At 45.1% G+C, this 15,571-nt stretch overlaps 1 protein-coding gene across 8 annotated transcripts in view; it reads left to right on the forward strand.

Moving 5' to 3' along the window:
• The window catches only part of Frmd4a (FERM domain containing 4A), a 590,169-nt gene extending 574,951 nt beyond the window's left edge, over positions 1–15,218 (forward strand). For 6 of the 8 annotated variants that reach the window (XM_051205872.1, XM_051205874.1, XM_051205870.1 and 3 more), the window contains 6 exons: positions 60–116; positions 2,987–3,227; positions 3,921–4,085; positions 4,846–5,723; positions 7,403–7,499; positions 12,031–15,218. In XM_051205872.1, coding sequence (XP_051061829.1) covers positions 60–116; positions 2,987–3,227; positions 3,921–4,085; positions 4,846–5,723; positions 7,403–7,499; positions 12,031–12,133 — 1,541 coding nt within the window. In that variant the 3' untranslated portion in view covers positions 12,134–15,218. Of the gene's footprint in view, positions 1–59; positions 117–2,986; positions 3,228–3,920; positions 4,086–4,845; positions 5,724–7,402; positions 7,500–9,404; positions 9,477–12,030 lie in introns of all 8 variants that reach the window. The other 2 variants (XM_051205871.1, XM_051205868.1) reach the window with 1 other exon arrangement.
• Positions 15,219–15,571: the final 353 nt, after the last annotated feature.

Here is a 15,571-nt window from a genome sequence, read left to right on the forward strand (position 1 = left end):
CACAGGGCTTTGTTTGCAGATTGTGTTAACCATGTAGACTTTCACTTTTTGTCTTCCAGATGGAAATATTGCCAGTGAAGACAGCTCCCTCTCTGATGCTCTTGTTCTTGAAGATGGTAGGTTTTTCCATTCCTTGCTCTTAAGAGTGGAATCCAGGTTATACCCAGACTATTCTGTACACAGCCTGGGAATGGCCTTATAGACAGGAAAGAGGCAGACTGGGACAGTGACTGGACTCCTTGTAGGCACTTCCCTTCCCCAGGGTTACTGTTGGGCTCACAGTGAGTGCTACATTGACACTTGTTTTCCAGGATTATCCAATCTGCAGTCCATGGGCCACATATAGCCCTTGTGTTTCAATAGCATAGAAAATACACATGTGCCCAAGAGGTTGGACACCCCAAGTGATGTTCATGTAGTATTTTCTTTTGGTAATACCCAAAGCATTTTTGTTGGGGGGACTGGCATGGGAGATTTAATCCTGTAACCCCAGCATCTGAAAGGTGGAAATAGAGGATCAAAAGTTCAAGGCCAACCTGAGCCAACAAGGAAGTTGACCTTGTGTCAAAAACAGACAACAGCCTAGGTGCTAAAGTACTTGTCTGTATGCAAGGGGGGACACGGAACTGGTTTTTGTTTTGTTTTGTTTTTTATGTGAACAGAGCCTTCATCATGTGCATCTTCCCTTGGGAAGTCCTGACATACAAGGAAAGAGGCAGACATTGATTTGGGTCTACATAAAACTTGGGGCCTACTGCAGGATCGGCCTATCTGCACCTCTCTGGGACAGGAGTGGGAATGTCCCTTTAGTGACATGGACAAACTTGGAAACTGGTGTTTTATTTCGTGCTGAATTCTCAAATATGGCAATTGCCAGGATATTTTCTTGGTCAAGTCTTAGAAATTCAGAGTTGAGAGCCCCTCCTGCCCCTCCAACAGAAGCAAGCATTCCAGATTTAGAACAATTCCTAAGCTATTCCTGTGGTTGCTAAACCAAAGCATGGCACGATGAGGCACTAATCATATGGAAATCTATTAGCTGGCAGTTAATTTTTTTTTAAACTCTCTTGGAAAACCACAGGCAGCTAGTAGTAAGTGGCTATTGAGACAGAAAACATAAAAGGCCTACCCAAGTCACAGTAATAACAATAATTGCCACCATAATAACAATTGCTCTTGATGTGGGGAAAGCCCGAGGAGCTAGTTACCCAGTTGTCTTGGCCTCCTACTGGAAATAAGATTGTGGAATTTTACTGTCTGCTGCATTAAGTGGGTGGGGAAGGTATGGTGTGTTCTATGAGAACACAGAAGCCTGTTTGGAATATGAGACACCCCCCCCCCAGTCCTTCCTGCCATTGATCTCTGCCACTCTAGTCTGCCGAGGAAGGAACAAGTTGATGAAGTTCCCTTGTGCTAGTAGTCTCCAGGGCTGTACATAGTCATTAGCTAATTTTGAGACCTCATGATTACAGCGTTGTCCCCATGTCCTAGGCCTCCAACCTCCTGAGAGCTGTAATTGCCTCCTATGTCCCTACTTGAGGCTCTTGCTTGCTAGGGTCTCCTCCTGTCTGATTTGAGGGACAACCAGAAGTAGCCCAGAGCTGGTATTTGGCCTTTGAATTTTGGGGATTGAGAACTGGGCTATGAGAAGACCAAGAGTTGAAAAACCTATATAGGATCCCATGAATGGTTGGTGGGATTTCCCTCTAGCCCCCACCCACCTTCCCTGAGAGAATTCCCTCTCCTCCCTTTCCTCTCTCTCCTCTGCACCTCAAGTTCCCATCACCATTCTCTCCTGTCACTTTTCCCAGGTGAAAATTGCCATAACAATAGTTCTTAGTTTTCTTATTAACTTTTAGGCCAAATATTAACTCCTGGCCTGGAACTCAAGGTTTCTTGCTATCTAGGCTGACTCCGGATTGCTTCCTCCTGGCTCTGCCCTCTCCTCCAGCTGAATGGCACCCTCTGCATATATCCACTCCTCCCACCCCTCACATTTCAACTCTGCCTGCCCAGAGCTTGTTTCCTTTCAGACAGCAACTTTTTGTTGGGGATTGTTTTTTGTTTTTATAACTGGATCAGGTCCTAGGTAGCTTCCTAATAGTATTGAACTCACTATGTAACTTAAGCTGGCCTTGAGCTGCTGGTTTCTCTGCCTCTATCTACCCACTGCTGCAACCACAGGCAAGAGTCACTATGCCTGATGAGACATCTCCTTTTACTAAGTGGATTTGCTGCCTTTGGAAGTCATCCAGCATACAGATGTGCTAAGTTGTACCCAGAGATGCAGGGTAGGGTGCTACTGGGACAAAAACCTTGATCAGTGCTGAGGGTAGAGCTCACTGGAGAGAGAGCACTTGCCTGGCACGCATGAGACCCTGGGCTCCTTCCTGACATCACAGAATAAATATTCCAGAAAAGATTATAAAGAATTTAAGTAGTTGTGAGGGCGGCATGGCTGGTAGAGAACCAGAGCAGCCAGTATTTAATTATTCTTGACAGATATACTTTCAATTCATGTTTTTCATCCAACAAATATTTATTGAGTACCTACTGGGTGCCAGCTGCCATTCTACCCCTGAGGACACGGTGATTAACAGAACAGATAAAATTCTCAGGGAGGTTAACTCCTCCCCCCAAAGCAAACAAGATATGTCTAGTGCCTCTTCAAACATAAATTATGGCATATCTCCATGCTTAGCATTTGCTTAGCACATGTGAGGTCTTGGGTTCATTCCTTAGCACCAATTAAAAGAAAAAAGAACATTAATACTACATTTGCCTGTTTAGTATGTAGTGGCACTGAATCCAATCAGACTTCATTCATACTTAACTAGAAGTGATATTTACTGCCCCATACACAGCTCTGCCTCAACTTGGATTGACCAGTAGCTCCAAGCTGTTGATATGGTGGGTGGAGACAAATCTCTGGGTTTGTGGAAATGAGGTCTCTGATCAGTTGTTCCTTCTCTTTCTGTCTACCCAGAAGACTCTCAGGTTACCAGCACAATATCCCCCCTACAGTCTCCGCACAAGGGACTTCCTCCTAGGCCACCATCTTCGCACAACAGGCCTCCTCCCCCGCAGTCCCTGGAGGGGCTCAGGCAGATGCACTATCATCGCACCGACTATGACAAGTCACCCTTAAAGCCCAAGATGTGGAGTGAGTCCTCTTTAGACGAGCCTTACGAGAAGGTGAAGAAACGCTCCTCCCACAGTCATTCCAGGTGAGTCAGGTCAGGACACCCAAAAGAGGTCTCTGGCCATGCTTGAGTAGAATCAAAGGGTGGCTCCACACAGCATCCACACATCACCACAGTATTCCTAGAGGATACTCTTTTCCTTCCTGGACTTACAGTTCAGCTCTGCTCACAAAGCCCTCTGCTGTCAGCCTCAGAGAAGTACAGGTTTGGCTCACAATCAACCTGTTGGCAGATGGCTTTAATGCCATTAAATTCCACAGGAATTAATTAGGAAATTGTAGCCAGCAGTATTCCGGAATGGCAAAGGGGAGTCCAATCAGAGGGTCCCCAAGGTGGTTCAGAACCTAAACCACCTTCCAGCCGATTTCTGGGGGCAGGCTGCTGAAATGTAAGATGAACATTAGCAGCTCATTACTAGGTTAATATCAACAACATAACTACTTGGAAGACATTTTAGGTCTGCTTCTGTTGTCCTCATTTTCCTTAATTACACAGCCCCAAGAGGGTGTCCAATAGGTATTTTGTTTCTTGGAAAACAATAACCCTGTGCTGAGTGCAGGGGTGGAGGGGACAAAACCCTCTCCAGTGGGAAAGTGAGAATTGGAGTCCTGGGCAGACTTTCCCTACAGTTTAGATCCACTGTCCCAAGCTAGTCAGCCTCTACTTGTGGGGAAAGGGTATATTAGTGTGACCAGCACGGCTCTCCTCTGCTTGCAGCAGCCACAAACGCTTCCCCAGCACAGGAAGCTGTACTGAGGCTGGAGTAAGCAGCTCCTTGCAGAACAGCCCCATCCGAGGCCTCCCGCACTGGAATTCCCAGTCTAGCATGCCGTCCACCCCGGACCTGCGTGTCCGGAGTCCCCACTACGTTCATTCCACAAGGTAAGTCTGCTGGACCTTCAGACTACCTTACTGCCTTTCTGCCTTTCTGGTCCAGACCTTGGTACAATGCCAGAGTCAGACTCCATTCTGCCTCCTTTACCCTGGGCACTCAGTAGAGCCCAGTCCATATTCTGGGACTTATGAAGCCAGAGAATACCAGTGTCCTGGAGAGAGCTAACAAGGATCCTAGCAGGACTGAAGGCAGAAAAACAAGGCCAGTTTATGGGGAGTTCAGCAAGCTCCCCATTCCTCACAGACCTTTCTAATGAAGCCTGCATCTATCCTGGACTCATTTTAATGCCTCAAGGTATTCATTTATAATGAAAAGAGATGAACAGAAAAAGGCTTCACAGAATCACATTCCTTTTCTAAGTAGTTCTACTTGTTCCCAGCAAGGTGTTTTGCTTGGGGGGAGAGGGGACAAGGTGAGTTGTTTTACCTACAATTAGCATTTTAAAGGCATTAACATTAATACTTAGAATGCAGTAATTCTTTGGTTCCTTAAGAAGCAAAAAGCCCTATTAGGTCAACACTTTTTAGAGGAACCCTTGTGAAATCTATAAGTTCTTCCACTCCCCTGGCTCCTCCTCCAGGGACTCTTAGCTCCCTTCCTCACCAGGGACCCCAAGTGCCTGGGTTCCCAGGGCAACCCATTGGCTAGAGGCCCTGAGCCCCCTAGGCTTTTTTTCACTCCAGCCCTGTGCCTTTCATGGCACCCTCTGATCCAGGACCCTAAGAATAACCGTGTATCTCCCCACAGGTCAGTAGACATCAGTCCCACAAGACTGCACAGCCTTGCACTGCACTTTAGGCATCGAAGCTCGAGCTTGGAGTCCCAGGGCAAGCTCCTGGGCTCAGAGAATGACACTGGGAGCCCTGACTTCTATACTCCGAGGACTCGTAGCAGCAATGGCTCAGACCCCATGGATGACTGCTCGTCATGCACCAGCCACTCGAGCTCAGAGCACTACTACCCGGCACAGATGAATGCCAACTACTCAACACTAGCTGAGGACTCACCGTCCAAAGCGCGCCAGCGGCAGCGGCAGAGGCAGCGGGCAGCAGGCGCACTGGGTTCAGCAAGCTCCGGCAGCATGCCTAACCTGGCAGCACGCAGTGGGGCTGCAGGCACGGGTGGCAGCGGCGTGTATCTGCACAGCCAGAGCCAGCCGAGCTCGCAGTACCGCATCAAGGAGTACCCACTGTATATTGAGGGCAGTGCCACACCTGTTGTGGTGCGCAGCCTGGAGAGTGACCAGGAGGGCCACTACAGTGTCAAGGCCCAGTTCAAGACCTCCAATTCCTACACAGCTGGCGGCCTGTTCAAAGAGAGCTGGCGTGGGGGTGGCGATGAGGGCGATGCAGGGCGCCTTACACCATCGCGCTCCCAGATCCTGCGGACTCCTTCGTTGGGGCGTGATGGCGCCCATGACAAAGGCTCTGGCCGTGCAGCAGTATCAGATGAGCTGCGCCAGTGGTACCAGCGCTCCACAGCCTCGCACAAGGAGCACAGCCGCTTGTCGCACACCAGCTCCACTTCCTCGGACAGCGGCTCTCAGTACAGCACCTCTTCCCAGAGCACCTTCGTGGCGCACAGCAGGGTCACCAGAATGCCCCAGATGTGCAAGGCCACATCAGGTGAGCAGAGTTGTGGAACCATGGTAGCAGACTTGGGTAGCCTGTAGGTTGCCTAGATTTGGCAGCCAAGAAAGGGAGTCATTTATAATGGAGCCCCTGCTGTGTGATGTGGAAAGCCCTTGGCTCTTATCCCAATACTAGTGCTGCTTCCTTAAGGTAATAGCAGCTTCCTTAAGGTAACAGCACAGAGCGAGCTTACCATTATCCCTTCCAATTAAGGAGAGAAAGCCATGAGATGTTTATCCTGCCAAGGTGCACCTTTTTCCTGGTGAAGAAAAATTCTAGTAGGTTAGAGACCCAAGTTATAACCTTGCCAAGAAAGGTTGGTCCTAGATCTTGAGGCTCCAGGGAAAGAAATGTTTGCTCTCTTAATCTCTTAGCTTGGTTGTTCCTAGTTTTCTATTCTAATGATGTTATGATACCATCATGAAGTCATTTCTTTTTCACAGAAATCACAAAGGTGCTTTTAGTATCCTTGATACTGTGTCACACTGAGGTTCAAAGTACTCACTACACAGTGCCAAATCAAGCAAAAGAAGGGAGAATTGTTCTTCCCCCTAAGAAATTTCTCTATGAAATAATAATGCTAGTAACCAACATTAGCCGAGCACTTGCCTTTGCTACACACCAGTGATGTTCATCTGTACACTCATACCACTTAGACTCTAGTCAGCAGAAAGTGAGGGAGGATTATGAGACAAATAAGCAGTACAAGAGTAAAACCAAGAATTGAGGGTGAGTGTTGGCTGAAAGGAAGGAGCACCTTCTGCCTCCATACCCTCACTGCCCTTTTCATCAGGGCACATCGCCAACCAAGCTGTGGGGACTGGACTACAAATCTACGCAGTCCTGGACGCACCAGGCCCTATACCTTCTTCCTGCCCTGCTTATTGAGTTGTAAACCAAGGCACTGGCTTCCCAGCAAGATTCTCAGAGTGGATGCATTAAATGTGCCATCTGAAGGTCATGATCACTTCTGGTCTTCTTAGATCCAGTGGTTAAGTACCAATGGCAAAAGGATAGATAGCAGTGTTTCATTCCCTCAAAACTGCCATGTTAGTGGGGATATGCTTTACTAAGTGATGGTGGGCAGTTATTGCTAAGATTTTAGTAAACTGTATTTGAGGTTGACAGAAGAAAAAGATTCCACCCCTGTCCCCAATGTAGAGGATGCATCTAAGTAGGATTTATTTGGTGCTGAATTCTCTGTGTGTCCCACTTCTAGTAAACTCCTACATTTGGATGAGCCATTAAGTGTTCATTTGAAAGGGCTATTGAAGTAGCAACTGGTAAGCCTGAGACAGCAGAGGACTTTCTGGAGGCCACACATACAATAAAACATGACCCTCACATTGGGACCACATCTAAAATGCCATCACGAAGCCCTCCATGCTCAGATCTTCACCACAGAAATGTGGGGGCTTCCCATTCTGTGCAGTTGGGCGAGCCATCTGTGGCCTCAGCCAGAATAGAGGAATGTAGTTAGGAGAAAATATAAAAATGGGGGTACAAAAGTATTTCCCCACTGTGACCATGTCATGATGTCATGGGATCACTGAGCCCCTGCCTACAAGGTCATATCTGGCAATAGTTAAAGTTCTGCCATTGGGTTTGCCATTAGCTTATAAGTGCCTTGGTCTTACCTGTCTTCCTCTGCTTCTCCCACCCCAACTATATAGCTGCCTTACCTCAAAGCCAGAGGAGCTCAACACCGTCAAGTGAAATTGGAGCCACCCCACCAAGCAGTCCCCACCACATCCTGACCTGGCAGACTGGGTGAGTTGGCCCTTGAAGCTGTTGACTTGGTTCTTCTGGTTCTAAATTGTATTAGCCAGGAAAAAATATCATCAGCACTGAGTTCCCAGTGATGGAAGGGTGCATCGGCAAATGAGTGTGCCAAGGTGGCTCATGCTTCCTTTCAAATGTCTCCCTGTATTGCTGTCACCTTCTCCCCAGCTGGTCTACTGTCTTTGATAGGGATGAATTCTGTGTGGTTCTGTTTTAATGTAGGTAGTAATGCCTGGGATGTAGGAAGGCAAACAATGATGGGTTCAATTCCATATAGCATTTGATTTTTCTCAGGCCAACTTGAAATGCCAAAACTGTCAAGGGTGGGACAGAGTGCCCTGGGCCAGATACTACACATGCTAGAGAAGCATGTAGGGGCACTGTCTTAATACTGGGATACACCCTGAGAAAAGGGGCTCCTGTCTAGGCTAAGGAGTTAGTTGTTCTTCACCGGCAAAGCGAGACTTGTAAGTAGAGGCTGCACACAGGGACAGAAGATTCAGCCTATGACACTGGAAGTCGGCTCATTTGTAGCTTTAAGTGTGGATTTAGGGCAGAAGAAGCTGTGGCCAGTTAGGATGCTCTAATCCATGAAAGGGCAAAGCAGACACAAGTATCCTGCTTTGTTCTTATCATATGCTGTCACTACTCCGCTCCTCTCTTCTACTGCTGCCTCTTACATGTTACATTCTGTCAACACCTGCCAGTTACTGGAAATGGGCCCCATATCCAGCTCAATCCGCAGCTTTTGCTTTGTTGGGCACTGGTGAGCATGTCTGGGAAAAATCTGGCAGCTGTGAGCTGAATTATAAGAAAACCACAGTTTGTTCTGCTGACTGCTCAGGCTCCCACGCTGGGCATCTTCACCCCTCCACATTTATCTGCAGTGAGTTAAGAGCAGGCCTTTTCTGGAGCCTTTATTATTGGTGGAGAAGAGGAGAGCTAACATTTACTGGGTACTTACTTACACGAACACACAGGCCGACAGCTTCTTCAAACCTAAGTGAGTTTCATGGAATTCTGACTACTACCTGGCAAGGGAAGCATTTAGATCTTTTGAGTTAAAAAATGAGACAGAGAAAATAAGTCATATACACAAAACTGATTAAATCAGAAGCTGTGGGGTAGACCCACTGGGTGTATTTAAATGAGCCCTCCTGTCATTAGGATCAATGGTTGGACACCCACTGAACCACTCCATGCTGCCTCTTTCTCTTTTCATATCAAGACAACATTCAGTCTACAACTATAGTGTTTCTCATGTCCACTTCTCAGTCTGCCTTTTGCCAGTAGCTACCTCGCTTCTTATTACAAATCACTGATAACAGTTCATACAACTATTGCCTCTGGATCCAGACAGCTTCTTCTTGGCTTAGGGTCTAAGAGTCTCCCAGGGTTGACTCAAACAAGAGTGACACATCTGTATACCTCTAGTGGCTGAATCATATCATCCAAATGGGACCCTTGGATAAGGTTTCTGGGCCATGCCCAGTTTTATCTGATCCAACTATATGACTGTATCACTTGTCTAATAAATAGGCTCTGAAGTTTACAAGCACCCACCCCACACCCACTCACTCAAGTGAGCCCCTGTTCTTACCTCCTTTGTCACATGGAACCAGTGAGGGCTCAAGACAAACTGGAAACAAGATACTGTCCAAGAATAATGTCATAAGAAAACAAGACAAGGGTAAAAATTGCCACCGCCTGCCTTCCTAACATAACTAACAAGGTCTTGTCCCTCAGTGATACAGACCGAAAGCTGTGACTCTTACATGAGCAAATATAATCATTGAGTCTTTCCAGTGTGTTAATAAGCTACTAATTGTGTGTGCCAGTTCCTCTATGTAACATGAACTCTCTTCTCTCCTCCTTCCGCTTTCCATTGTTCAGAGAAGCAACAGAAAACTCTCCCATCATGGATGGGTCTGAGTCTCCAACTCACCAAAGTACTGATGAATAGAGGTATTGTAAGGGAACGTTTTGTTCTTACTGCCCACGAGTGTGTGATCCAGATGTCCTGCATATGTGCTGCTTCTGCCCGTGTCATAGTTTCCAGTAGGAAATGTCTGAATGGTGTGGAAGCTATTATTTTTATGTTTTATTTCTAGATACATGTGGAGCTATATGTTTGGGTGTGTGTGTTTTTTTTTTTTTTTTTACATCAGATGTAGGATAATCTCCATTTTCCTTCCCAGAAGAACCCCCATAGAATATTTAGACTTTACAAAGAACAAAAAAGAACAAAACAAAAAACTATAGAGGTTTGTTGTTTACTAGGTTTGAAAGTAGTATACTGCATCCTAGCATTTTTCAGTGACAGTTGTTTGTTGCACCAAATGTCATAGAGTCCTGCCTTTCAAAATATGGTTTGTAAGTCACCACCACCATTCAGGAGCTCAGAAGGGCTCCCAGACACCACCTTGGCTACTGAGTCAAGTGCACACTGCCATCTGTAAGGAACTACTATCACAAACACAAGGCAGTGAGAGTTTAAGTAACTAGCTATACCGCACTGAAATTAAAAAGCACATCAGAGATCACTAAAACGGTAAGAAAAAAAGCTTTAGAAAAAAAAAAAAAAAAACAAAATGAGCCCTGAGTAAGAAACTGTCATAAGAATATCTACAAATGCTAAAAAGATTCAGAGACAAGATGCCTTTTAGCTCTCATACACACTTCTTGAGCTTGGCTTTAAAACATCATAGTGAGGCAGGGAAGCAGAGAAAGAAATCATTCCAAGAGCCAAACCCACAAGCGGGATTCAAGCAGGGCTCTTGGGGGAACAGCAAAGAGTTCCCATTCTGCAGTAAAGCAAGAGCAGCATTTTAGCCTGGAATGTAGGACAAGACCATGAACAATTTTTACAGTTGGCCAAATGGGGATTAGGAAAGACGGACAACTCATCCTCTGGTGACAATGGAGGGACTAAGAATGATGTCCACAAGAACATTTTTGGATTGAGTCATTTGTCTCCTCCAATATGAAAGGATTAAAGTGGGCTGAGTGATGGGGACGGTAGTGGAGACCAGAGAAGCATACTTAAAGCTCATATGGGAATGTGGCTGAGTCATTTCAAAATGAACTAAAGATAACGCTGCTGGGTAGTAGCTCACACTCTGACCAACTGAGTCATGATGACACAGAGGTCTTATCACCCAGGCTTTACAACCACTGACTTCCAGCACTATTCACTAACCCAAATATGTCCAGCCAGCTGGCTTGGTAAGTTAATTCCTATTTCTCAATTCACAATAGATATGGAGATAATGCATCGTTCAATATTTAGTTACTCTCACTGTCTTCACAGGTGTCCCTTCAGAAACACTTGTTAGTGTGACTCCTTGTATTCAATTCCCTAGGAAGCCCACATCACAACCTTATCTGAAACACACTTTTAGAATCTAGGAAGCATACCAGTATTTGCTACATAGGAAAGCAAAACCAAATCAATAAGCTTAAGCAAATGAGCATGTATAAGCCGCTAAGCTGGGTAGCTGAGGCAAGCTAAGGAAGGCCAGAGATTACTAGTTGTTTCCATCCACATTGAGGAAATAAATACCCGTATGCCTTCAAAGCTACTTGGCCATCTCTGAACCAGTGATTGCCAGTCCTTAGTGTCCCATGTTCCCTCCGGTAGATATAAGAGCACTACAAAGGGACTGTTTCCCCAGAGCAGGGCATATTTCCAGCAGAGTCCAGCCACCTTTCCCATTGAAAGTTCTTGGTTCTCCCAACACAATTTACAAAAGCCAATTTTGCGTGAGGAGACAATGTTTGCAGAATGAGTATAACAGAATCATCCACTCATTCACCCTCAAAATATAGACACCCCTGACCAGTGTCATAACTAAGGGCCTTTGTTTCTACAGCTACATTTAATCAGAATTAACCTCATGTACTTCCAGTGCTCCAAGCACAAGGCTGTCATGGAAGTCTACCAGAATACTCAGAGATGGCTTGGGATTTTTCTAGCTTTCATGGACTTTGCCCTTTAGAATGGCATCTCCTCCTGGCACCAGGCCTGGGAAAACTGAAGGATAGCTTAGCCACACTCAGAGACCTCCTTAAGTGAGTAGGGCTGCAGCCACTCATCTGTGTGAGCACTTGTTGATACTTAGTAATTACTCCCATCTAACCTACTAATAATACTTATGCAAAGAACTTATTTCTTCTCTCTATATTTTTCTGTATTTTTACTTTATGCTAATTTTGGTGCTGAGCACTAAGCACAGGGCCCTTATACACTAAGCATGCTACCACTGCACTACTGGCCTGGTCCCAACTGTGTGTTTTAAAAAGTACTTTCATAAAATCACAACATTATTGATTTAAAAAGCACAGCTGGGTGGTAGTGGCACAGTCTTTAATCCCTGCACTCAGGAGGCAGATCCCTGTGAATTTGAAGACAGCCTGGTCTACAGAGCAAGTTCCAGGGCATGTCACTCAACATGCACCCTGAACACAGACCCATCTGTACTGTTCCCGTCTAACTCATCATCTCTCTTTGGGTCCACAGGAGCTACAGTGATAGCTGCTTCCTGGATTCCTCCCTCTATCCAGAGCTAGCTGATGTCCAATGGTACGGGCAGGAAAAAGCCAAGCCCGGGACCCTCGTATGAGCCAGCCCGGCCTGTTCTGACCATCGCACGCCATTCTGAGTCACCTCACTGCCTCTCAGTTGCCTTACCCAGACACACTGTCACCTGCACCAGCTTCGGCCCTCGGCACTTTTTTTCTCCTGTCTCCACATCCCCTTCATCCTCAAAAACCTGACTGAGGAGACATTCTGGAAGGTTCCGATCCCACTGTGTGTCCTCTGGCTCTCTGGGCAAGAGAGCCAGACAACAATCCTCAATGGCATCTTGGTGGTTTCCCTTTGCCATGACAGCCCCAGGCCAGGAACTGTCAGGGAAGCCAACATATGCAACTCCTGTGGAAAGAGAAGCGTTGGTAGACAATGGAAAAAGACACAGACTTATCTGTGCAGACTGTAAAGCCGTGTCCAGCTGCCACCAGAGGCCAAATGAGTGCTTCAAGAGGATGCTTCATGGGGATACTCAGTTTATACCAGAAATATTCTGTATTCTGTAATGAGAGAGCCTACAAGAATATCTAAGGGAAAGAGAGAGAAAGGAAGACCAGCGCTTCTGAGACGCATCGGAGGATCACTATCGGTTCTATGCTGCCAAAGATTAGACACATTCAACAATAGACAGATAGGAGGGGCCAAGAGGAACACACTTTTTCTGCAGTGAAATTTCTTTTCAGCTCTAAACTGCTTCTATGCAGCACAAGTGAAAGTCAACCATTTGTAAATCATGTCCTGTCGTGACCCACTTCTCCCTACCCGAGAGCCTGGAAATGAACCCAATGGGACAGTGAAGACGGAGGAGGCTTGACTGGCCTGGCAGATACAGAATCTGTCTGTCTGGATATGAAGGAAAACAGATTGGAAGTAGGAGCAGGGTGCTGTTAACCACCCTATGCTGGGGCCTCAGCCTGTGCCCCCGAAGCTGTTTTCCTTTTGGGATTGGTCGGAAGCTAAAGGTGATCATTGCCAAAAGCGGTTCTCTCTTGTTAAAACAGCCAGTAAACGTGTAACCTTTCTTTTTTGTACAAGGCGTTTCATTTTCTTTTTTATGGGAAACCAAGGGAAAAAGCACATTGCAATCTATTCAAGTGTTTTACTGTTGTGGCTCATTTTGTTTGTTAACACGTGTGTGACAAAGAACTCAGATGGACCTCTCCTGTGTGTCACTTAGTCAAAGAACCCAAGTATGCCCTTAGGTAGGAAGATTTTTTTTATTTGTCTACCAGCCGGCAGGCAGAGCAGAGTTGAAACAACTCCGCTCCCAAAGGGCCCATCCACTTCCAGCAGTATCCATGACCTTGATTGCCACCTCTGTCCACAGATACCAAGAGGATAAAAGGCGGCAAAAAAAAAAAAAAAAAAAAAAAAAAAAAAAAAAAGAAAAAAAAAAAAAGAAAAAGAAAAAAGAAAAGAAAAAGAAAAAAAAGGAAAAGCATGTGTGCAAGTTGCTCGTTTACATGTGTTTTGAGCTATGCTCAACACACAATCAAAAAGCCATCAATCTTCAAAGGCCTCAAAATTTTATAATAACTACACCAGTGAACAGTCTTAGTTGGGTTACTCAACATGGCACAAAAGAGTTTCCCTGGAGGTATAGTACACGTTAGCATAAGTGGGGCCTTGGGGGGGGTCGCCTATGAAAAGACATCCAAGGTGGGAGTACTTTTGTGGGAAAGCAGATCTAAGAATTAGCTGTGGCATCAAAAGAAAAACCATTGTTGTTCTTGTATGTGAATCCAAGAACAACAGACTGCACCACACCAGGAGGGTAAGCAATGGACACTGCTCACTCTGCAGTGGCTTGGAAAGCTCTGGAAGTCAACAAGGAATATTAATACCATGAGGTCTTAGGCCTCCTCTGCCATTTTTCTATGGCCCATTCAAGGCCAGATACCCCAGAGCTGGCATGGCCAGCTTGATGACTAAACAGTACTCTTCTTGGACACTGCAGTGTAACCCTGTAGGATTGGTAGAAACTGGATAATGGTACAAAAAGAATCTGGGGCTTGATGGAGATGGGGGCTACCCTTTTCTTTTTTGCTCCTAGTATGATATCAGAGCTACAAAAGGCAGATTTATTTGGGAATTTTTTTTCCTTCCTTCCCTAATAGGAAATGTGACACAATGGGTCAATTTTTTTCTTCCAAAAGGAGATGCCTGAACAATTAGACTGAACTATGGTGCAACAGGAAAAGTCCAAAGAGAAACAAAGAAGACAAGGTTACATGGTTACAGGTTATAACAGAGACAGTGGTTTGAAAATCAGTTCTGAATTAGCTTGGATCAATGACAGAGGCAGAAAGAATCTAAAATAATACATTTGGGGAGCAGAGAGGAATTGTATGGAAGCTGTGAACACCGTCAGGATAGTCTGATAGTAAGGACAGAGATTAAGTAAAACAGGTTTTACTGTTTAGCTGTGTTCAGTTAATACAATGTACATAATAAGCATTAGTCCTTTTGAGACTGACAATGATAAATGGTCAGTGTGGTGGTGAACACTCTAAGTGTTGTATGCAAGCACCTGCAAACGCTTTACAGTCCCTATTTCTTTAAAGGAAGATGTAATATGAAGCCCCCAGTCTGATCTAAAGCCCCTACTGGATTCTTTGAGTACACGTAAGAAATTGCCTGTTTCAGCCAGAAAACTATGTTGTGAGCCAGGGTGGTTTATTTTGTTATATGCAGGTGAGTGTTGAAACTGTTAAAAATCCCAATTTGTTTTTATTCAGTATTAGTTTAGTTCTCAAATATAGCAAACCTCATCCAGGTGCTATCAGATGACCAATTACTGCTTAGTTAACTAGGTGTAAAGTTTTACATATCCATTCATGTCAATAGTTTATTACAAGTTGTGTAAAATGGACTCTAGTTTAATAATGAGGGGAAATATTAGGTTGCTCCTGAAACTGACTGTAGAGCATGTAAAATGATTTTACTGGATTCTGTTCAACTGTAATCAATAAAAAAGATGTATGTTGTAGACAAAGTTGCAGAATTAAAAGAGAAATCTGCTTTTAATTTATTCTTTTTGTATTAAGAATTTGTATAGTACCTTTACATTTTGCAGAACAGTGTTGTCAACACTTATTAAAACATTTTCAAAATGAAAACACCCTAGTCTCCTCTTGGACACTGTTTGTTTGTAAATAATAACTGTGTAACCATGCTCCTGAAATCTGTATGTCAGCTACAAAGATAGACACCCATGGCATTCCTTTTGGGTTTTTTGATAGTCTCATTCTGTAGTCCTAGCCAGCCTGGAATTTACCATATAGCCCAAGGTGGCTTTGAATTCACAATCTTTTTGCCCCCAGCCTTAGTGCTGGAATGTACAACCACACCCTGGTATGCATGGTATTGTTGGCTTGCCAGATGAGAAAAACAAGCTTATTGACTTGGTAGAGGCTAGTTTTCTGTTAAATTATCTACCCTGTAAGTCAGGTAATTCAGTGGTAAATCATAC

This window comes from Phodopus roborovskii, unplaced genomic scaffold (assembly GCF_943737965.1).
Source record: "Phodopus roborovskii unplaced genomic scaffold, PHOROB, whole genome shotgun sequence".
NCBI classification, from domain to species: Eukaryota; Metazoa; Chordata; class Mammalia; order Rodentia; family Cricetidae; genus Phodopus; species Phodopus roborovskii.